Source organism: Amyelois transitella, chromosome 10 (assembly GCF_032362555.1).
Source record: "Amyelois transitella isolate CPQ chromosome 10, ilAmyTran1.1, whole genome shotgun sequence".
In the NCBI taxonomy this organism is placed as follows: Eukaryota; Metazoa; Arthropoda; class Insecta; order Lepidoptera; family Pyralidae; genus Amyelois; species Amyelois transitella.
In genome coordinates, this window is record NC_083513.1 from 10,297,174 (window position 1) to 10,323,089 (window position 25,916).

General features: G+C 34.9%; 1 protein-coding gene across 2 annotated transcripts; it reads right to left on the reverse strand.

Moving 5' to 3' along the window:
* Positions 1-1,045: 1,045 nt before the first annotated feature.
* LOC106133126 (transmembrane protein 135) lies at positions 1,046-25,288 on the reverse strand. Of its 2 annotated transcripts, none has more exons than XM_060946183.1 (10): positions 25,177-25,288; positions 14,621-14,791; positions 13,890-14,023; positions 13,187-13,313; positions 7,415-7,566; positions 6,036-6,126; positions 5,299-5,451; positions 4,015-4,155; positions 3,328-3,494; positions 1,046-1,501 (listed from the first exon to the last, which is right to left on the reverse strand). In XM_060946183.1, the coding sequence occupies exons 2-10, from the start codon at positions 14,777-14,779 to the stop codon at positions 1,444-1,446; spliced, it is 1,182 nt and encodes a 393-aa protein (XP_060802166.1). In that variant the 5' UTR covers positions 14,780-14,791; positions 25,177-25,288; the 3' UTR covers positions 1,046-1,443. The 2 variants fall into 2 exon arrangements, with proteins under 2 accessions (XP_060802166.1, XP_060802165.1); XM_060946182.1 differs by lacking the exon at positions 25,177-25,288 and adding an exon at positions 22,621-22,864.
* Positions 25,289-25,916: the final 628 nt, after the last annotated feature.

Consider the following 25,916-nt stretch of genomic DNA (forward strand, 5'->3'; position numbering starts at 1 on the left):
TGCTTTATTCAATAACCTTTATTTACAAAATATAATACAGTTGTTGATATGTTACCTCGAAAGGGATATAGACGTAATGATATGTATGTACGATATAGATTCAGATTACAGAATTCAGTCTACGTTTGACATCAAAATCACAGATTCAAAACCATTGATTGGTAAGAAGGGGACACACAGAGAGCGTGTTGAAATTTATTTATACAGTGTGTTTGTTTGTGTCGTAATTAAACGCACGGTAAACCAAATATTGTGACTTTTTAGAGGGATATTCTGAATTATTTCCTAATCTATTCGAAAAGATTTTTCATTTCATTTCCCATATATATATTTTTTTCAATCCACTGTAATATGCAAAATTGCATTTTTATTTATTACAAAGAGTCATGTTTATAAAACAATTTCAAAAAACTACATACAACCCTATTACAATACAAAAAATTTAAATGTCTTTTCATATATTTATTACCATCATTACTCTACATCTACATAACATCTTGAACAAAAGTATAACAACAGGATGTTTTGATCACGCTTTGGTTTGGATAAACTTTAATATTAACAATTAGAAATATTTTTACCTCCGACGTAATGCTTGTAAAGTTGAAATATCAAGAAATAAATGTGCCAATAGTGTGTCAATATAGTCTCGGTGGAATTGTTTATCTCATTCGGTTGTATAATCTAGGATCCATGGTCAAAGGCATACCCCGGGCTCTTCTCTAGAGAGGTGAGGATGCAAACGGGACTAAAGGTATATACTAGGTAGGTATATACATACATACATATGATCACGTCTATATCCCTTGCGGGGTAGACAGAGCCAACAGTCTTGAAAAGACTGAATGGCCACGTTCAGCTATTTGGCTTAATGATAGAACCGAGATTCAAATAGTGACAGGTTGCTAGCCCATCGCCTAAAAGAGGAATCCTAAGTTTATAAGCCTATCCCTTAGTCGCCTTTTACGACATCCATGGGAAAGAGATGGAGTGGTCCTATTCTTTTTTGTAATAGTGCCGGGAACCACACGGCACCAGGTACCAGGTAGGTATATACTAGTAGGTATAGGGTCTGTTACCACACATCACCATAAATACACTACGGGTATATTTATTATTACAGACGTGACTCTTTTTTACACTATTCATTCAAAAAAATATGAGAATAATTCCTGTTTGACCTAATATAAATCGCACATCAGTTCTTAAATTTTGATCAATTTTATTAAATTTTATTCTGTGAAAATAATGAATGATTCAAAAGTGAACAATCCTCAATACGAGTATAACACAGCCCTCAAAATATTTCCCTAGTTTTAATAAATCCTCAACCATTATACCTTTCGAAAATATAATATAAAACTGAGAGTTATGTAAAATTTAACTATAACGTGTAAAAAAAGAAAATTATCAATTCGTCTAAAATTAACTATAAAAAATATTCTAAACACCCGCAGTCTTCTTTAATGCGTCTGTCAAATTCTTCTGTATCAACTCGGAGCTGAAAAGAGAAATAGTTTGTATTATTTTCAACATTCAAGCTCCGCAACTTTAACAGGGGAGCCTCGCCCTTATTGGAACATGGTTAAACAGCAAGTTGCCACAATGTGCAGGTTTCCTCACGATGTTTTCCCTCGCCGTAAGTGCATCGGTTAGCACTCAAACTAGTGTGCATAACTCAAATAAGAGTCACAGTGACTCTGAACCATGACCATGACATGTAACCATGGTCGAGATAGGATTTGAACCTGTGCCTTCATACTCATCTCGCATTTTGTTTGGGCACTATAACGATTTGGCCACCCATGCTCTCAATTTTCTTTACTGATCGACTTGATGGCCATTTTTTTTAATAAATGTTAATAAAAATATCCTGTCTACCCGACTAATTCTATTAAGTTGTCCCATGGTGGGTCATATAAAAGGAATTCTTTCGTGTGACAAGTCCCATGAGATCACTGTTACAAAATCGTCTTCAAGTCACACCGTGGGACAATTCCACACATAACCCCATAGTACCAGCGAGAAAGACATAAAATATCAATACAAATCAAATATTAAAGGTATAAAGTAGAATAAATATAATAAAAAAAAATCATGTAAACATTCATGAAATGTAATAACAAAAACGATAAGATTCCACGTCGTATTACGGCAGGTATGTCAATATGACGCGACTGCGACTACCCTCGTGTATTCAGAAGTCCGGATTCTCAATGTAAATATCCAACAGAGATTTAATAAACATGTATGAAATTGTTCGGGGCAAATTGTTTTGTCAAGGCAACTTCACTTATTGAATTTTATATATATGTACGTAACTAGCTGTCCCGGCAAACGTTGTTTTGCCATATAAATATTTTTAAGTAATTTCTAGTTAAAAAGAATGTTAAGGGTGGACAACCCTTCACCAGGGAATATGAAAAATAAATGTTGGCCAATTCTCAGATCTATTCAATATGATCACAAAATTTCATGAGAATCGGTCAAGCCGTTACGGAGGAGTACGGGAACGAACATTGTGACACGAGAATTTTATTTTTAAGATCATTGGATGATGCTTGTGCCAATGTTCACCACGGGGTAGACACTGCTAATTATCTCAAAAAGAGTTCACTTTCAGCTTAAGAATGGAATTAATAACACGTTCAGCTGTATGGCTTAAAGTTGAAGTTAAGATTAAAATAGTGACAGGTTGCTAGCCCGTCGCTTAAAAGATGAATCTCAAGTTCATTAGTCTATCCTTTGGTCATCTTTTACGTCTACTAATCGAATGATATAATCGAAGTAATTTATTTGACGTCAACCAATGTTGTTAAACTATACGACAATTATTAAGCGATATATAGTATCCTATAATAATGAATAAAAATTTTGAATTTGAATTTGAATATATTTTTTCTGGAAATTTCTACAGAAGCAAAGCCACAGGATAAGCTATACTTGCGTTTCCAAAGTGCAAGTTTAACAGCAGCGGATAAATTGCAGGCAGCGGTTTCTTCTATAACGCTAATTTACAAAAAACCGTTGGCGAATAAACGTTATTAATAAAACCAAGTGTTAAATGAAATATAAAAAATAAATAAATATGGGACAAATTACACTGATTGAGTTAGCCTCGAAGTAAGTTCGAGACTTGTGTTACGAGATACTAACTCAACGATACTATATTTTATAATAAATGCTTATATAGATAAACATCCAAGACCCAGGCCAATCAGAAAAAGTTCACATCATGCCCTGGCCAGATTTCGAACCCAGGACCTCCGGTGTCACAGACTAGCGTCTTACCACTGCGCCACAGAGGCCGTCAAAATAGTAACATACCATCCATTGCTTACACCCCTCATGAGGTTGAAGATATATCCGGGGCAAATGTCACTATCCATATATCTCGCATTGAATAGGGTCCCTTGACAGAAGCAGTAGAGCATTTCCGGTAGAGGAATGTTATCTGGTAGAACTTTCTTCTCGTACAAAATCGTTGAATATAACTGAAAATGACGAAAAATGTATTACATATATGTGTCTATTTGCCATCTATAGGTACATATAGTCACGTCTATATCCATTGCGGGGCAGACAGAGTCAGCAATCTTGAAAGGCTGACCGGTCACGTTTAGCTGTTTGGCCTAATGATAGAATTGAGATTCCAATAGTGACACGTTGCCAGCCCATCGCCTAATAGATGAATGCCAATCCTATAAGCCTATCCGATCCATTAGAAATAGATGGAGTGATCCTATTCTTTTTTATTATATTTGAAGAAGATTTAGCCGTCCTTTTTGTATTCGAGCGAGCTTTAAGTATTAAACGTAATAATTATCATCTTTCTGATCTATTTTCTATAGAATAAATAAAAGCGTAGTAAAAATCAAAGTAAGAATAATGAAAACAAGCGTTTAAATATTGACATCAAATATGCCAAGACAATAAAATTGCGATGTGTTCAGAAACAGGTATATATTCAGATCTTAGGCTTGGAGAAAGAGTTTAATAATTTTATATACTTACTTTGAGAGCCCCCGTTGCAGCGGCTATAGAAAGCCCTAAGGATTGATTAAACAATATTGAAAGTCCAGATAAACATCCCGCAGGCAAGGCGTATTCTGCTGAATCGTAACCTCTCTTACGGCATAAGTAGCAGATCACAGCCTGTAAAGTAAAAGAAAATAATATTATGACTATAAATTGATCAAAAATTTCAATCATCTAATAGAATAGAATCTTTATTTGCTTATGATAAGGATTTACAAAAGGTGTAGCATTAAACATGTTTCCTCCTAACCAGTTATTAATTATAGCTTGCATGCTATATTAATTGTTACACATAAGTCAAATAATTACACCTCTAAATAAAAAGATAATATTGTTATGTCAATTGAACTGCAACGCTGATAGAAAATCAGATAAAAAATAACTATTTATTTATTAATAGAAGTGTGTCTAAATATCTTACTGAATGAAAGGTTCAATCATAGAAATTGAAATAAATAACTTGAAGGGTAGTACAATGCAAATTACTTTACAAGCTTATAAAGCTAATATTCTTGGCGAAAAAGTTATTCGCGGTATAAAGTTATTATCTATAGTTTACACTTCAAAAATACAAATACAAATTTATAAGAAACTGATTAAAATAATTTAAAACTAACTACAATTAATTTTCGCTGAAATGGAGTATTCCTTATTTTGTTTTTAAATGGAATTAAAAGGGATATGATGACGATGGCATTAGATTTATTCGGCAAAGCCGATCCACAAATATCCTCATGTCAGTCGGCGGCCATTTTGGATTTTTTAGGTTATGTACTAATACTGTCATTTTCAGAGGTCGATGTGCATGTTTAGCTTAAGGTTTAACTGATAACGTGGGCGATAATTTTTATAAATACAATTAATATCACATATCACACAAATGTTCTCTGCTTAACCCAATGGTAGACTGTCAGATAATGCTATTAGCATTAAGTCCGCCAATTGTACTTTACAAATTGTAATTTTTACAATATAGAAATATAAAATAAATAGGTACCGTGTGGTTCCCGGCACCGATACAAAAAATAATAGGACCACTGCATCTCTTTCCCATAGATGTCGTAAAAGGCGACTAAGGGATAGGCTTACAAACTTGGAATTCTTTATGTCGTTTGTGTTTGTTGTTAAACGTGGCCATTCAGGCTTTTCAAGCCTGTTGGTTCTGTCTACCCCGTAAGAGATATAGACGTGACTGTATATATATAATGTATAATAAATAACCAAATCACCATATCCCATAAGAACTGTACAAATTCGTACTCTGTAAATACCGATATAACTGCCGAAGAATAGCGCCATCTTGAAAGTCTTCCTGTTGATTGTGGAGAGAGCTTTGATAGGAGTCCTGATTCTGGGCAAAATCATTCTGGCCAGGCTAATTGCGAAACCGATACCGAAGTATGTTCCATAGCCCTGAAACCCGAATATATTTTTAGATTTCCTACAAGTAGACTACTTACTATACAAGTAGAATACTTCTTTACATACATACATGCGGGGGAGATAGAATCAATAGTCTTAAAAAGGCTGATAGGCCTCGTTCAGCTGTTTGCCTTGATGATAGATCGACCACTCCTCCCCTGTCCCATGGATCTCGTAAAAGGCGACTAAGGGATTGGCTTTTAAACTTGGGATTCTTTTTTTAGGCGATGAACTAGAAACCTGTCCCTATTTGAATCATTAAGTGAAAAAGCTGAACGTGGCCTATCGGCGTTTTCGAGTCTGTTTGTTGGCTCTGTCTATCCCGCAAGAGATAAAGACTGTTATGTTTATTGTATGTCATTGCCGAAATTAACGCAAGGAGATACAATTTGACAAACAACTGTTGTTGGTAGCAATTAGGTTTATGAAGATGACTCACACTGATATAGAAGAAAATTGAATTTCTATTACAATAAAGTAAGTATACAAGGTATAAGAACCTCTTAATGAGGTCATACTTATAATTTAAAATTGTAAAGAAGCTTTTTATATTATTAAAGAATAAACATTTGTACCTTCAATATATGTTTTTCACATGATCCTTCATGGGGGCAGACATTTTTCGAATCGTCCGATTTTCTTCTCACCTTTTCTGGCGTGAATAACCTGAAAAAGAATTATAAAATAATATTTCTTATGTTCACTAATAATTTTGTACGTACATACATACATATGTATATATATGCATACATAAAATCACGCCTCTTTCCCGGAGGGGTAGGCAGAAACCACATCTTTCCATGCCACGATCTTTGCATACTTCTTTCGCTACATCCACATTCATAATTCTTCTCATGCAAGCTCGGTGGTTTCGGGTACTCTTGACCTGACCTTTTGCCAAGACGTCTTTAATTTGATCAAGGTACGTTCGTCTAGGCTATCCCACTCCTAACTACTTAGTAATTAGTAACTTTTGTAATTAAAGGTGTATTGTGTGGTTCCCGGTACCAGTACAAAAAAGAATAGGACACACACACTCTCTTTCCAATGGATGTAGTAAAAGGCGACTAAGGAATAGGCTTACAAACTTGCGATTCTTTTTTAGGCGGTGGGCTAGCTACCTGTCACTATTTGCATCTCAATTCTATCATTAAGCCAAATACCTGAGCGTGGCATATTAGTTTTTCAAGACTGTTGGCTCTGTGTACCCCACAAGGGATATAGACGTGACCATATGTATGTGTATGAATGTAATAAAAAGGGAACCGCCATCAATCGATTCCATATATTAACGCCATTTCAAACCTAGGTCAAAAACGCTGGGTCTGGAGATTTGAAATTGGGGTTAGGTTATTTATGTGGTCTAGGGATGCACTAAGAGAGGATTTCGCTAAATTCCCACGGGAACGAGAATTATGGTGATAGTGAACTATCTACATTTTAGCCGTAGGCGTCTCCTAGTAACATAATATTAGTAAGTTTTTAGGCGTCAGTAAATACAAGTTATTAGTCTCTCTAATATCTTTGAACTTTATTTGGTACAATTATCAAGTTTTCTATGAGAGCGCTTATTCAGCAAAATCAGCAGACTGTTATTTAAGTTCTAGGTCGAATATTTGTTTGTAAGGGATGACACCGGGAATGTTTATGTATTACCTTGTAGTTGTAATTTTTTATATTATTTGTTTTTGCTTTACTCCATCACTTTCCTATTTTTGTCGTAGAAGGCGACTAAGAAATAGGCTTTCATACTTGGTATTCCTCTTTTAGGCGATGGGTTAGCAACCTGACACTATTTGAATCTCAATTCTGTCATTAAACCAAACAGCTGAACGTGGCTTTTAAGCCTTTTGATGACTGTTTGTTCTGTCTACCCCGCAGAGGATATAGACGTGATTATATGTTTACGTATGTTACGTTTTTACTGATTTGGCACGAGTGTTTTCAAACTTACCAGAAAAGTGGAGTCCGTTCTTTTTTCTCCCCTTCTAACCGCATAAGGTAGAAAAGGATAGAGCTACCGATCATGAATAAAAGAGTCTGCTTAGTCTTCGTTATCTTCAGGTATCCTGCTCTTTGTAATGCTTTCAAATAGTATTCCACCAGCTAAAAGAGACAGTACCAGTAATATTATTTACAAATTAAAAAAATAATCTTAAAAAAATCTTTTGTTGTGCCGCGTGGTCCCGGGCACTTTAAAATAGGACCACCTCCATCTCTTTTCCAAAAAAGTTATATAAGGCGACTAAGGGATATGCTTATATACTTGAGATTGTTTTTGTGGGCGATGGGCTAGCAACCTGTCACTATTTGGAATCAGTTCCATCATGAACCCATACACAACACACCCTTGGAACCTCCACACAATAAAAAAAATGTATAACCTTATTTATGTATGTAAAATATTATATGTATAAAGTATTATATAACCTATTTTATATTATTATTACTTATACAGTTATCACAATAGCCATACATCCATCTCAGTTTGGTCCAAAGGTTCGACTGACAGAGAATGCATTAAGTCCACCTGTTGGATATTTTGCGTGCATAAAGTTTAAATAAATAAATAATCAGTCCAAGGTTTAACATACATATTATGCGTCTTTATCCTTTAAGGGGTAGACAGAGCCAATAGTCTTTAAAAAAAAATAAAAATAAAATAAAATAAAATAAAATATGTTTATTTCAGACACAGTCCAGAGTTGTTAGTAAATCTTATGTACTAATGTTAGTAATAATTTGACACGTTTTTATTTAAGCTCGAATGCTGTCGAGTCCAGTGACATAAAAAGGGCCCATCTACCCTGCCAGCGATGACTCTGAGTAGACGATTGGGGGTGCCGTTCAACCTGCACATCAAGGAGGCTACCCTCTTTCGGGCTATAGCTTGAAAAGTGTCAATTTGAGCCTGTACGAACATACCTGATGCGGAGCAGTATCTTGGCAACCCCAAGAGCGCCCTCAAGCCATTATTATATGTAACACGTAGGGCACTGTATGCCCTCTGCGTAAAGTTGACCCATAGACTGCATGTGTAAAATACCTGGCAGTATGCCTTAAACAACGTTATTTTTACACTACAGGGGCACTTAGCAAATCTACGGGCCAACATATTACATCTGACAGACAATGCCCTACGCTCCCTATCAATGTCCAGGTCATCACTAAGGGTCTCCGTCACCCAGTGCCCCAGGTACTTGAACTGCGAGACCCGTTTAAGCGGCGTACCAGCAAGCGAGACAGGCGGGACAGATGAATATGTCCTAGCGGTAGCCTTAAACATTAAAAATTCGCTCTTAGTTGCATTGTACCTGAGGCCATGGGCCACGGCGTAACGCTCACAGACTGAGATCAGTCGCCTGAGACCGCTGATCGATGGGCTCAGCAGCACCATGTCGTCAGCGTAACTTATGTTGTTAAAAAACGTACCGTCCACAGAACATCCTATCATGGTGCCGCTGAGCCCACGAACCAGCTGGTCCATGTAAAGGTTGAACAGCGTCGGGGAGGTTAACCCCCCCTGCCTCACCCCACACTCCATTGCGTATTCCTGAGACAAAGAGCCCGCCCACCTAACATAGTTGCTCTGGTTACCGTACCAGTACTTGAAAATATCTATAACTTCTTTTGGTACTTCTGTATTATCAAGTTTGCTCCAAAGTTTGTCGTACGATACGAGGTCGAATGCTTTAGAAAGGTCCAAAAAACAGGCATAGACGGGTGTTTTCCTATCCGTGTAGTACCGGACAGTATGCTTGAGACAAAGAACAGCTGATTCGGTAGAGAGTCCGGGTCTGAACCCGAACTGCGCATCATGGAGAGTGATATGCTTGGTTAGTTGTCGATCAAGCAAACTGTCCAGCACTTTAGCAAGGATAGCGGCTAACGAAATGGGCCTATAATTTTGTATATCCGACTTATCACCCATTTTGTTTTTTGGGACTGGCACAACTAAGGTCAACATTAACTCTTTTGGCAAGTATGCATGTCCCACACAAAGAGTATAGAACATCGCCAGCACGCGCGACAAGTGTGGCCCCGCGTGCTGAAGATGCTCGACACTGAGTGAGTCATGTCCCGGGGATTTACCACGGGTCATGCCTTTTATTACAGTGGCCACCTCTTTGGTAGAAAAGTGTAGATAGTCTTGTTGACTATCACTTGCATTGATTATACTATGTTGCATGGTTGGCCCCAACGGTGAAACAACCTTAAAGTGGTCTTTAAACTGGTTTGCTATTGCGGTAGGATTGTTAATGCCCCCCACACTGGCAGGCATACCCGAAGGGTGATTAAGTTTGCTAGTTTGTTTCCAGAACTTGTCAAACCGTTTAGCAGCGTGATGGGAAGCAATCAAGTCCATTTTTATTTCTTCTTGACTGTCTTGACACCATTTTAATTTAGACTTAAACAACCTTCGAGTCTCACACATCTCATTATAAATGGGCCCTGACGAGGGTTTATTAAAAAATACCCAATTCATAAAACTAACTCTGGCCGCGCTGTGGGCATCCTTAACATGCTTATTCCATCCAATGACAGAATTACGTCCCTTTTTTGTTTTGCATTCGTATGACAAAACAGATGCGTCAATTAAAATATTCACAATTTGGATATACATTTTATCAATTAATTCTTTATGCATAAAATTATTACATTTATGGTCAATACAATTCTTAAATTCTGATGGAAAAACAAATTGTTCAAACTTATTATTACAAACGTCATTATATTTATCTATTTGGTTACTTTCTCGGTTCCCCCAAAGTATTTTATTAATAGAATTATTATTTTTCTCTGATAATGACACAGATTTAATTGCATTAATCTTTATTTCTACACGCAATGGGAAATGGTCTGACCAGCGAACATCATAAAGCACCCTTATACTTGAAATAGATTGATACGTTATGTCCGACACAACACAATGGTCTAACCAGCTGGTGGTACCGTGACAGTCACTTATGTATGTATATGTGTTACCTTCAAGTCCGAGGAACTTCCAGTCCGCACACACCCACTGTTGTTCATCACAGTAACTGTCAAGTTCTCTGCCGAATAACGTACTATGGTCTGCGTTAAAGTCGCCCAGTATGTACACAAACTCGGTGTTATATTCGTCCACAATTGCACTTATTTCACTTAGGCACTCGGTATATTCGAGGAGGTTGTCGTCCGAAACAGTGGGCATATAAACAGAAAACACTAACAGTTGCCGATCTGATAACACTATCTTGATTGCCGCTAGACGCGCACTTTTACAGTCTAACACTGAGACTGTATTAAATACACTTTTACGCCATAACAAAGCTACGCCGCCGTAGGGTCTTCCTCTTAAAATTCCCACAGACGTATCTACCGCCGATTTGCCACAGTACGCAAATTCACTATCGATGGTACCTAGATATGTTATATCGTGCGGCCATAGCCATGTTTCCTGTAGGGCCACTAAGTCTGCCGTTCTACAAAGGCTTCGCACAGCGTCAATGGACCTTGTAACCGATTTACAGTTATAACTTATTAGATTAAAATTGTTTAAGTTATTTTGCATCATTAATGTCAATTTATGTTTTTTCTGTTCATGTCATTACTATCTTTCACCTTGTTTTGTCCATAATCCTTGAAATAGACAAAACGGCGAAATGATATCCCTTCCGGCCACAAGTCATCTTTCAAAAACAGTGATAATTTCGTTTCTGGAATAAATATTTTATATGAGTTATATCCCCTCTTGTACTTCATCTCAATCTTTTTAAGCGTCACTGCGACTCGTGTTTTGTCCATAATGTAGTCTATGATATCTTTTTCAGACGTATCATGGTGAACACGGTTAATAAATAGCGGGATTTTTGTTTCAGCAGCTTTAAATTTACTATTAGGTTCCATTATTGCCTTTCCTTGTGTACCCAATAGACGATTTCTATGCCTTTTCTTTTGATTTAGTGTCCATTCTTCTGACGGTTTTTCTATTTTGAACTCATCTCCACTCTTAATAACGTCCGCAAACAAAACATTGCAATCGACGGATTTCGTGGCCACACACTGTTGTTGTTCGCACGGAGACTCGGGCGCCGATGATTCACGCCCAGCTGTGACGGGTACCGCAGGTGTGAGCGAGACCCTGTCTGCCGTACAGCGCTCGGGGGAGGGAGATAGATGGATACTTGGCCGTTGCTCCGCAATAGGTTTCGATGATTTTTCGACTATGTGGGTAAGACCCATTGGACCGCTATCGAGACAAAAACTGTCGTTTACAACTCCACCGCGTTTACGATTTATGTTTAAATCGTAATTATGAAAGCTCGTCTTGCTAGATGCGCTATCTTTAATGTCTTTTAGCTCCTGTCTCAATTCACTTAACTGTGTAGATGTGACATAAGTTTCTTGCACTTCTCTGAGTCCTCGTTGTAGTATCAATATGTCTTTTAGTAGTCTTGTGGCATCGATGTGATCAAAATTTATGGGGGGTAATTTTTGAAGATCACGAGCACAAAAGATAGGGACTAGTTCAGGATCAGTCTCTTTGAACAAGGCTATCACGTCGAATAAGTCTCTTTTCGTCTTACCGTCCCGCCTTCTTCGAATCATCGGTGCCGACGTTTGCACGGATTCAAATAGTAGGCGCTTTGCATTCTCAATATCCGTTTCGGAGAATGATTCTTTGCAAATTCGTACTAAACACTCTTCGTTCATAATATCCACTTTGTTTTGGATAAATGCCAGCACTTCACAGATCACTATGTTGCAGTTATTACATTTAATTACGGAAGAAGCCATTTTTAACGCACTCGCTTTGACAGCTCGATAATCTAAAAAAAAAAGGCCATGTGAAATTATAAAAAAATATCCAACTTTATCCACTGTCACACGTTACTAAAACTGAATAGAACAATAAGCAGACATAAGTTTTAAGTAAAAAAAAAAACAAGAATTCTATTAGACGTACTTTTATGGTCTTCATACATACATAATATGCTCAGGATTGCATGCCAAAAGATGTGATAAATGGGGTCACATCGGAAGATGCGGCATGAAATAAACATAATCTCTCTTGTTTTGTGAGAGGTTTTTGTAGTATATTGGTATATTTTTTGTGCATACATACATATGGTCTCGTCTATATCCCTTGCGGGGTAGACAGAGCCACCAGTCTTAAACAGACTGAATGGCCACGTTCAGCTTTTTGGCTTAATGATAGAATTGTGATTCAAATAGTGACAGGTTGCTAGCCCATCGCCTAAAAAAGAATCCCATGTATGTAAGCCTATCCCTTAGTCGCCTTTTACGACATCCATGGGAAAGAGATGGAGTGGTCCTATTCTTTTTTATATTGGTGCCGGGAACCATACGGCATATATTTTTTGTACGGGATATTAAAGCCATTCAAAGTAAAATCTATTCTATAACACCTTCCTTCTGGGTTCTATTGAGTCTGAGTCTGAGAATATAGCTGAACGTGGCCATTAAGTCTTTTCAAGACTGTTTTCTCTGTCTACCCCGCAAGGGATATAAACGGGACCATACATATGTATGTATGTATGTTTTTCGTCGCTTTTCGTAGATGGTTCTAAATTTGTTGCTTTTTGTAGGTATCTTTGAATTGGTAGTTTTTTGTTGATAGCGTTATATTCGCGCACGCAAAGCTTTGAGTGAAAGCTAGTAATACATCAAATATAAAACTGGTTCAGGATCAGATTTATATGGAAGTAAACAAGAAACTCACCAAATTGAAGAACAGGTTGATGACCAAACTCCGCCTGCTCGGAGGCTCAAGGTATATGAACAGTCCATTGAGTGTAAACGGCAAGAGCATATAAGTGTGATACCTGAACTTGTCTCCTTGTAGTTTTCTGAAATTAATAATATAACATAATATGATGATTGACTGATGTATGTTGGTACGATACATGTACAGCTCAGATGATTGGATCTGGAAAAAACTTAATCTCTTTATGTGATCTAGGGTTGCACTATGAAAAGATTTCCCAAATTTTCCACGGAACTGAAATTCAATAAAGATACAAACAACGTTCTTCTTTTAAAATTCTTTATTTGCAACTAGTTGCTTCTAAATAAAAAGAAATCGTCCATCGCAACTTATTGCCAAAAGACAATAAAATTCCTTTTTCACAACTAGTTGCGAAACTGAATTGCCACGGCGGCCGAAAGGGATTTTTCGTATATTACACAAGAATCACAATGGCAGGTAATTAGAAACTCACATCGTCTTTCTCATTTTTAATCTAACTGTAAGAAAGAGTCTGGGCATAGAGACTTCCCTGACTCTAACGTATATTGAATCATAGCTTCACATTTAGTTGCTTTAATATGGATACTCTTCCCAATATTACCCTCGCTTGACGCATCAGTTAGCAATCAAACTAATGTACGTAACTTAGAAAAGAGTATGAGTTCACATACCTTACCTAATAATGCAACCAATTGAGATGAGCGTGCCTGCAACACCCGCGCCAAGCAGCGTGGACCTAATGTAGTACTCTCCCATTTTTATCCACATTTCTTTTTTATGCCACTTTTTTCTTTGCATTAATAATTGTGCCTGTAAAAAGAAATTATAAAATAGCACTACTGTCCCGCAGCGCGAAAAACGATCGCTGTTTCGCTTTTTATTATGACGTGAAATGAGACAGCGATAGGTTTTCGCGCGAAAAAACGGCGACGCGCGTGCCATGCTACGACCAAAAAATAGATATGTAGATAGATACATAGATAAAACTCTTTATTGCACCATTACAGTAAAACAAACAAAATATAAAAAGTTTTTAAAAAAGTTTAGCTAATTTTTTGGTAAGTATTAATTTTTTTTTTTTGCTTCAGACTTAACCGCCGACTTTTGGTATAGTCTACGGAGTAAGGAATAAAGACGCAGTATGTTTTTTTTTTCACTACCAGAATAGCTTTGAAGTTTACACTAGAGAATCGAGAAAAAACACCACTTATTTCGGTAGTATACCTTTTTTTTGTTATAGAAGGGGAAATCCTTTTTATGGACTACCCCCTCGGCTCTTCACCCGGGAGAGTGTGGGACTCCTGGTACCTAATGTTTCCCACTAAAACCCCTCCGTGGAGGGGTTTTAGTTCTTTCTTGCCATTTTGAGGGTATCATAGGGATTAAAAGAATAGTTAAGAGGCTTACCACAAAAATAATAGAATAAAACTTAGCACTGCCGACCACAGCATGTCTGTAGGTTTCAGGCATTGACTTTATACAGCTTTCATGCCACGGGTGCAGCATGTACTGGCATGAAAGGTCTTCGCAAGCTGTTTCAAAAACCAGCTTGCTGATATTCGCCATTTTGAGGTAGTTCTGTAACAAGAATAAAATTTTCAACTATTTGAAGTTAAACTGACAGTTGTGCATACAAAAAAAAACTAAGAGTTAAGATTTTTTAATAATAGGGTTAGAAAATGGATTTTGGTTATTGTTTTTTTTGTCTGAAATCAAATGAATTTGAATGTCTTAAGGTGCTAATGGCGGTCAAAGATTTTCAATACTTAGAAGACATTGGATATGAGCAATACGCGTTAATTTTTTTTATTATTTATACACCCTCAATCGAATGAGTTTGATCTGATAATGCTAGGAGTATATTCATTTTTATAAAACTAGAAAACTGCTTTACTACTACATGTAATACAACATGATCACACTAGATTGTTTTAAAACAGTCTACAATATTGATGTAATTTTACAAAACCGCACGGCTTTGTTCATCTCATGTTAGTAAACTACATATTTCCTCTGCAATGATAGTCGTGAAATTGTACCGTTAAATCCCGTCAACTCAAACGATACAACGCACTATGCAGTTAATTGTGATTTATACTAGACGTACATTCATTTAGTTCACAGAGTAGAAATTCAAGTGACGTTGTAATTCAGTGATTTGTGCTGTTTGTTGTAAGCATGTGATGTTTCATATTATGTTATTATGTTAAATAGATTCATTAATTTATATAATCACGTCTATATCCGTGTGGTTCCCGGCACCCATACAAAAAAGAATAGGACCACTCCATCTCTTTCCCATGGATGTCGTAAAAGGCGACTAAAAGATAGGCTTTTTAACTTGGTATTCTTATTTTAGGCGATGGGCAAGCAATCTGTCACTTGAGATGGAGTGGTCCTATTCTATTTTATATTGGTGCCGGGAACCACACGGCACATTCAAATGATGTTTTAATTTGACCACAAGAGCACTATAGTGCTCACACATGTTATTATAATAACAGTGACCTGAATGTGTTTATCAATTTAAACATTGTATCAATATTAAAAACAGTAGTGAACTTCGGATACATTGCTATCACCAAAACATTTAATGAACTGATAAATATATCTTTATATTAGTATGATAGTGAAGAAAATAAATGTGTGCCCATCCACTTCTCTCCGCACAAAGATTTTAAAGAGGAAGTCATTCTTTATAGGGAGCCAACAGTCTTTGAATCGCAATGGTCGCGTTAATGATGGAATGAAATAGTTGTATTATTGACAGATTGCTATACCATTGCATAAAAGAATTTTATTTATCTTCATAATAAATAAAATTTATGTAAACAAAATTACAACTACCTTACAAAAATCACTTTTCACGTATATTTTAGTTGATAGATTTGAAATCTTGATAATAAATAAAACATTTCAAGCTTCACTTGGCTCAATTATTAATCTTTTGGAGGAAGAAGATATAAACTGTTGCCTAATACATTCAAGACTGAAGATACCAGAGCCAAAGAGGGAGATTTAAAAGAAAAAGATTGGTCCCAAAGCCAACAACAAAGCAACATGCCTATCTTATTGTGTTATTACATACTATCACAATAAGGATTATGGAGTAAGGATGGATTAAGTTATTAACAGAGATGGGACGCCTATAATAGAACTAGCTATTGCCCGCGACTTCGAACGCATTGAAATGTCTTACGATACATAATTCGGATTTAGCAAGTCAGGTATTTACACAAAGCGACTCCATGCTGATCTCCGGAACATTTATTTTTTATTTTTTTTATAATTAGTAGGTAAGTACCCATTAGTTAGTAGTATCCAATGAAAAGAGTGTTCAAACAGATTTTGGTTTCAGTTCTGTGATGATAAATACATTGACTTGATTCTTTTGTCCATATAGAAATAAACTTTTCAAAAACTCTTTGATTATTTTTGCTAAAGAGCATTTATGCCAAACTTTAACTGTATCAGCCAAGATTTAATGTTTTTTCATATAAAATTTAACCCTCTTTTTGATCACTTTGGGGATTGAATTTAAACACTAAAATCGTATCTCAGCACTACATGATATCATATAGCTGATGTCCCAATTTCAACTTTGTAGCTTATATGATTTAGGCTGGCGTTGATGAGTCAGTCACCCGTAGTCATGTCATAAGATAGATAGATAGATAGAAGAAGATAGTTAGATAAAGGATGATATAATGATGTTTGTTTTGTCATTACTTGGTGTATGACTCAATAAGTTTATCTATTAAGACATTATATTGAGATTTGTAATGGTTGAGAACAATAAATAGTACTGGAGATAGGACACTACCTTGTGGAACGCCGGAATAAGTGACACAGCACATTCTTAAATATACTTATATTTACATCAGAAACGGCTCAAATCTATGACAAAGTTCACACTATACATCATACAAAACAGATTGTATGTTTGTTTAACAAGGATTTTGATTTTCATCACAATAAATAATATATGCATGACCTTCATCTTTACTTATCCCTAGTTGTCTTAACAGCGTAATGTGATTCTTTTGTATCTTACAATGGACGAAATTTAGGGTTTTTAATGTTACTGTTATATGTTTATGTAAAGATATTCTAGTAAAATGTATGTCATTTCAAAACAGGAAAAGAAAAAGGCTAACTAAGATTTTTACTGGTAAATTAGTGTGTGTTAATCTTCTAAGAGATCTAAGAGAAAGAGAGGTAAAGAGGTGGTGCCATCTTCAAAAAAAATATTTTATGTTTATTTTTAATTTAACAGGGACTTTGGGCAAAAGTTTGAAACTGAAGACCCAACAACAAAAAATAACATAGTAATTTTCAAATCACATTAAAATTTAATGCATTTAAACTATTGACCTTTTAAAAGTCCTACGATTTCAAAGAATACGCGTATATACATAGCTTCGTAACAATGTAACATCATATAAATAGAATAACGCGGAACAAAGTCATCGGGTGAATAATTAAATGCAATCGATTGCAACGGAACATTTGCGACACAATGAGGCAAACGATGCATGCTAGTCCATTTGGCGGGTGTAGTAATCTATACTTATATTATAAAGCTGAAGAGTTTGTTTGTTTGTTTGAACGCGCTAATATCAGGAACTACTGGTTCGAATTGAAAAATTATTTTTGTGTTGAATCGATTTTTTTATCATTTATCGAGGAAGGCTTTAGGCTATATAACATCACGCTGCAACTTTTAGGAGCGAAGAAGTAATGGAATATGTGAAAAAAGCGGGGAAAATTATATATCTTTCAGGGCTTCAATGATGAAAAACGAAAAAAAAACATCCTGACATACTAACAAACTTTCACATTTACAATATTAGTAGGATGTGTAAATATAGGTAACTTAAATGGAAAAATCCGTTAATTGTTTCGTTTTTCTGTAAATTTAAAACTCATTGAAATGTAGTAAATATACAAGTAGAAACACAATCACGACTTTTGACCTTTTACTTCAGTGAATCGGTTAATTACAATGTAATTTTATGGTTACGCAATTTATTCTGCGCATAACAAAATAAGTGTGTCTTGCACAGATAATCTTATCAAAGGAAAAATAGATGAGGTGATATAAAATTTTATTCGTTTAGATAAATTCAGATATTAAGAATACTTTTGTGACTGAGTATAGTGTCTGAGCAGTTATAAGTATAATAGAATTAATTCACCTAGGTAAATTATGTCGATTTATAATTAAGTATATAAATAAATATGGGACAGATTACACAGATTGAGTTAGCCTTAAAGTGAGTTCGAGACTTCTGTTACGAGATACTAACTCAACGATACTATGTATAACATCCAAGACCCAGGCCAATCAGAGAAAGTTCGTTTCTAATCATGCATGGCTGGGATCCGAACCCGGGATCTATGATGTCACAAACACACACACATACCTCAGAGGATATCTATTTGGTAAACTTACTGATAGACTTAAATTTACCCTTTGACAAAGACGAAGAAGTTGATTTTATGCCGTTATAAAATTTATTCAATTTTTATATCTTCTACGGATTCATCTGTAAGGCAGACTGCCAATAATAAAATCTATGTAAATATATTTGCCGTGTGGTTTCTGACACTTTAGAATACAACCACTCCATATCTTTCCCATGGGTTTCGTAAAAGGCGACTAAGTAATAGGCTTATAAAATTCTCCTGTAGGCGATTGGCTAGCAATCTGTCACTAATTGAATCTCAATTCCATCATAAAACCATACAGCTGAACGTGGCCTCTCAGTCTTTTCAAGACTGTCGGCTCTGTTTACACCGCTAGGGATATAGACGTGACTATATGTATGTATGTGAAAATATTTCAGAAATTATAAAATAGACCGTGAACTTTGAATCCTTTTGACAGTTGGAGTGTGAATGTTTAAATAGTTTTCAAGGTATTTCATAATCCCGCGATTATCTATTTTTAAATACCTCAATTTTACGAAAGAACGAGTGATTAGAGTAGTGATAAGTTGCTTTGTAAATAGTGATAAGTCAGGTAAGGTGTTATAAATGACATGTACACAGAAGTGGCTCTTTTAACCCTTCAGTTTTTGTATACTGTGTATCTTGTACTGTTACCGCTTCTTCTGCACTGACGCTTTATAAGTGACAGTAAACTTAATTTAAAAAAATTTATTTGACGTCATTCAATGTTATGAAACTAAAAGTATATGACAATTATTAAGTGATATTGAAATGTCCCATAAAAAGGATAAAAATTTTGAATTTAAATTTAAATCTATTTATTTATGGTGAGCATATGGTCATATGCCTCACGTTAAGCAAAAATTTGCTGAACAATCATTTCAATTCCGATGTATTTATTTTCTTAGACGCTTTTAAATATATCAAATACATATTATCTAGTCGATAACCCTTGCGGGGTAGACAGAGCCAACGGTACAAATATGTAGAAGTATTGAGTATTGTCACGAATATGCCTCACGTTACATACACACACACACACTTCATATTTGCATTTACATTTAAGATCGTTATATATTTTGACAATAACGACAACTAATTAACAGTTTGCCAATAAAGCTATGAATTTCATAAAAAAATTGTAATGTTTCCTATAATGCATTTACTCTATACGGCTGTAGTTTAGAGTAAATGCATTCAGTGTCACTTCTGCATATTTTTTGTTTTACAATCATGACGTTATATTTTTATCATACTATGCTTATATTTATAACTTATATGAATCACTATGATATGAATATTTGGGTTATATAGTTAAACATAACTTGATGTTAGTCCTGGTTACGTTCACCTTGGGGAGCCCAGGGTCCGGCTAAGGCAACCCAGGAGTAAGTAACGTCTAACAATAATGACCTTATCGAAATCTACCACACCTCTATCGAAATATATCCAAATTTGGATCATGATCGATCATTGAAGTACTTATGGCTTCTTAAAAAATTCAGGGCATAGACAATATAGATTGCTTTAATTCCAAAAGCATCGAATTTCAGACGATATTTTAATCAACAGAGATAAGTGTCATTCGTCCACATAATTATCAATTAAGTAAATAAAAAGTAAGAACCACATAATTTTAACATGTTTTTCTTTCTAATAATTTCATTAAGTAATAAGTGAGTGTCGTGTCAAATAATTTGTATCCTGTGGTTACCGGCACTTTATTGGAATAAATCCACTCCATCCCTTACCCGTGAATGTCGTAAAAGGCGAGTAAGGAATACACTTATAAATTTGGGATTCCTCTTGTAGGCGATGGGATAGCAACATGTCACTATTGGAATCTCAATTCCATCATAAAGCCATACCTACAGCTGCGTAAACACCTTTCAGTATTTTCAAGACTGTTGGCTTTGTCTACTCCGCAAGGGATATAGACGTGATTATATGTATGTATGTAATTTCATTAGGCTTTGCGATGCTATTCAAACAGCTAAAGACATACCTAATGTATTTTAAATTTGTTTACATTATAAATATTTATATACCTATGTGTCGTACCTATTACATATTCCTAATACATCTTATATATAAAATTATTGTGTCACAATGTTCGTTCCCGTACCTCCGAAACGGGTTGACCGATTCTCATGAAATTTTGTGAGCATATTAACTAGGTCTGAAAATCGGCCAATATCTACGAGTATTTTCATACCCCTCAGTGATAAAGGTTGTCCACACTTAACATTTTTTTTTACTAGAAAATACTTAAAAATTATTTATATGGCAAAACAACGTTTACCGGGACAGCTTGTATAGTATGATGTTATACTTGTTGTACTTTGAACGTACGAGGGTCAAATGTTGACTTTATCTCGATATAGCTATCGACGCAACAAATTGAAAGGTTTTAACTTGCTATTTATAATGTAAATACAAAACTAATTACTTATTGCATCTTCCATCTTAAAACATTTCATATAGTCACGTCTTTATCAATTGCGGGGTAGACAGAGCCGATAGTCTCGAAAAGATTGAAAGGCCACGTTCAGCTGTGTAGCTTTTAGTGCAACAAGAGGAATTCCAAGTTTATAAACCTATCCCTTAGTCGCCTTTTACGACATCCATGGGAAAGAGATGAAGTGATCCTATTGCTTTTTATATTGGTGCCGGAAACCACACGGCACATAAATGTAATTTCTCCTTTTATTTATTTTATATTTGTGTTCTATTTACGGCATCGTGACTTCTAAGCAAAATAATTCTAAGTATTCTAAGTATAATTTAATATTGTGAAGTTGACGTTGTTGAAGAAAATGCTGCAGTGCAGTTTGTTACCGCTTCTTCTGCACTGACGCCTTGGAAGCGGCAGTAAACTTAGTTTTTAAGTAATTTATTTGACGTCAACCAATGTTGTTAAACCATACGACAATTATTAAGCGATATAATAGTATCCTATAATAATGAATAAAAATTTTGAATTTTTGAATACATATACCGATTTCTATGTTTTTATTCCTATAAGTATAAGAGATCTTGTTTGCCTTAACTTCTGTAAGTATGATGTTACAGAGACAAAGATCTCAAAATTTACATAAAGTCAATCAAATAAACCGCTGCCGAGCTTGCATGAAGAGAGTTATGAATGTGGATGAAGCGAAGGAAGTACGCAGAGATCGTGGCATATGGATAGAGGTAGTCTCTGCCTACCCTTCCGGAAAAGAGGCGTAATTTTATGTATGTATGTATGTCAATCAAATAAAAGTATTTAAATTTTAGTGATTTTTTTTACCCTATTTTGTAATTACCCTTTTGCGTAAATGGTTTTAATTTATAGAAAATTATATATTCATTTACAAATACAGTAAATTAAAGTTACTCTAACAGTAATAAGAAGTTAAATTTCCGTAAGAGTATAATTACTTAGATAGGTACTAATTAATTATACTCTTAATACTAATGACTACTGCATTTTTCCTATTGATGTCGTAGGAGGCAATTAAAGGACACAAGCACTTGCAACTAATATAAGTGTCCAATTACCGAGTTGACTTGGTGTCAGGCAAACAATTAATGTTTGCTCAAACTTCCGTGATTTGAAGCCGACAACTAAGACTGCATAAATATGTACTTATTTATTTATGTTATTAAGACTTTACCCTTACGGGGTAGACAGATTCACAATACTCGAACTACGTTCAAATAAATGGTGTAGTTATTAAATTGAAATTTTAAGATATTGACGGTTTGCTTACTATATATAAGAAGAGTCCCAAGATTTAAAAGCATTTACCTTCCAAGATTTAATTTCACGATAATAATAATGCAAAGAATGCAGTCGAAAATCAACCACGATGAAGGAGAAAGTCCAAACAAAATTTTAATTTCAATGAGAATTAATTGTAATAAATTAACTTTGAAACATAGAACTCAAATAATCTTATCGAACTCACCTTTTGGCCTATCAATAATTACGCTAAAATCAATACCATATCGCTGATATGATAATTGAAAATTTACACAGCACTTTATTGTATTCACTCAAAGTCCAGTTTCGTTTGCCACCAAAATTCAAATATTGAAAACAGAACGTAGCGCAAGAAATTCCGTTTCGTTTCACTTACGTTCGGGTAAACAGTAAAAAAAAAAAATCGAGTGCGTGCGTACTGGCTGGATCGTTTAAACGCATTGAAGTTTGTACTATCTTTAGTCATGTTCTATTGGTATCTATTTGTATATTGCCGCTTATTGGCGTTGCATGCTGATGACGTGTTTGTGTGTACACAAACGCTTTTGTTTTAAAAAAAGAGCGCGTTGTTCGAAATTTAACTGTGTAGGGTCAACATGTCAAGTATGTACATTTTAGGGGTTTAGTACAAGATTCCAGTCCATATAATTTCTAGCTGTGAGGACTAAATGGAAATTTTAAATTTATTTAAAAGTAGATTGACTGCTTTAATGTCTATTTTTGGCACATATTATAAACATATTGCTATTGGTTACTCTAATAAAATAAAATAATGCAATGTTTATTTTCCCCCTCCCATTTTTCCCCCAAAGGTGATTCATAAAACTATTGTTGTTGTTTAAGGAACCATAATAAGTAGTAAATAATAATTATATTCAGTCATAGAAAAACTCAGAATTCCCCTTATGTCGATTTTGGTATATTTAATAAAACTTATTTTTATTTATTTAATTTATTTCATACAACAAGCTAAACGGTCGTAAAATGTGATCTCATTAAATTCATGTTCAAACATTTTCACCACGTTGAACACTCCATAAAACAATGGTTACTCATTCGTGAAACCAATTTACTGCTAGAAAAAAAAAAATTAAGTGCGCGTGCACCGGCCGAGTAACTCATCTATGGTCGTGCGCCATATCATTGGACCTGAGCAGCTACATTGACCAATTTAGTAGCCTACCGGACTATAATTATTGGTTACATACATACATACATATAATCAGGTCTATATCCCTTGCGGGGTAGACAGAGCTAACAGTCTTGTAAAGACTGATAGGCCACGTTCAGTTTAATAGAATTATTGGTTACTTATATAGTCAAGTAGGTATATCGTCAAAGAACTACCTACGCTAATTTAAAAAAAAAAATTGCAATGAATGAATTTACAAATTAAAAAGATATTTAGGAAGTATAGCCGCAAAGTTAGTTATTATCTACAGAAGACAGAATGAGAAAAAAGAGAGAAATAATCAGTTTAAAAGGAGGTACTATATGGTTGGAAATAAAATAAAAATATTTGACAATAAAATACACTCTCTGACATTTTTTTTCCTAACTAAACAAACCATGGCAACCGTTGCTATGGCGAACATTAAATAGGTTGCCTACAGATAATATAATTACTTGAATTGACATTTTCTTTTTTTATTGTCGTTGTGCCCATTACCATTTAGGTAGAGTTCGTAAAAGTTTGATTCTAAAACTTAACTAACGTTTGATTCTTGTGATCACTGTCTTCGTCTACCCCGTAAAGAACAAAAACGTGGTACACGTATAGATTTTACACTTTCACTGAGCCGGGAATCAACACCTCGCGTGTTACAATGACTGCCTAAATTGTTCCCTTAAAATTGTGTAGTATAGTTTAAAATTTACTATAGAAAAAAATAATTGAGTACATGCGCACTAACTACATTATTCATGTGAATTGAAGTAAACTTGTCATTGATGTTAAAATAACTCAAAATAAACAATCTATTTTTATGTAACATAACTTATTGTTTAGGATTACGTCAATCTTATTGCATACCGTTTTTGTACAGAAAACAAGAAAAAACAATTACTTTTCAATGAAAAATTCGATGAACCACTGGGTATTTTCATAGAGCAGATAAAATGTGTTTAAAAATTTTAGTTTTTCTCAGTTTGATCGTTAATATTCTTTTATTCTTTGTGTATTTTTCAACATACGATTACCAAATGGCGCCAAAAGGAAACATCATTTTTCCTATTTTAATTATACGGATAACTTAATTATCGAAGAAATTTATGATAGAATTCATCAGCCGATTTGTTTGCAGAAAAATTAGCTTCGGCAGGTCAGAATAAGTTAACTCAACGAATTAGGAGCAAGCTGAGAATTTCGTAAGTCTATGTAAATTACTTACGTTAATGACCGACTTTGCAGCCTAGGACATACATACATACATATGGTCACGTCTATATCCCTTGTGGGGTAGACAGAGCCAACAGTCTTGAAAAGACTGATAGGCCACGTTCAGCTATTTGGCTTAATGATAGAATTGAGATTCAAATAGTGAAAGGTTGATAGCCTATCGCCTAAAAGAAAAGCCTCAAGTTAAAATTAGTCTTTGTCACATGCATTGGGTAAGAGATGTGTTGATATGATTCGTTTTTATTTGTGCCAAGAACCGCACGCCACATCTCTACGGTATATTATTTATTAATTGACTAAGCACATTCATTTTTAATGAAAACGCACAAATGTTTCATTTGAAATGCATTTTTTTTAACGTACCACACAAAATATTTCGCCTCACTTACATTTAATATTTTACATATACTTTTTCAAAACAAAAAAACAAAAACAGGTGGCTGTATCGTTAACAGATTTAATACAAATAAAATAATTAAATAATTATATCAATTGATATCAATAAAAATTATCTATATCTTCGGTAATCCGATTACTAATTATTAAATTTCATTACGTGAAAGGTCGCGAGAAATATTTGAAAACATAACGTACTTTGGTATTTGATAGACTCAGATCAAATCCATCTTGCCCGACGTGGAAAAAATCCTTTATAAGGAATAGGTAAATTAATAAAATTACATACATACATACATATAATCACGTCTATATCCCTTGCGGGGTAGACAGAGCTAACAGTCCTGAGCGGACTGATAGGCCACGTTCAGCTATTTGGCTTTAAGATAGAATTGAGATTCGAATAGTGACAAGTTGCTAGCCTATCGCCTAAAAAAAGAATCTCAAGTTTGTAAGCCTATCCCTTAGTCGCCTTTTACGACATCCATGGGAAAGAGATGGAGTGGTCCTATTCTTTTTTGTATTGGTGCCGGGAACCACACGGCATAATAAAATTAATTTGACTAAATTTTTTATTAATTTTTATTTTTACTCGCACACTGTAGCTTTATCATTTTGTTATCTTTAGTATTGTTTAACATTTATTTTTGCTCATTTTCCTATTAATAGTAAACCTCAGCGAATTGTAATAGTTTTTTTTTAGTCAG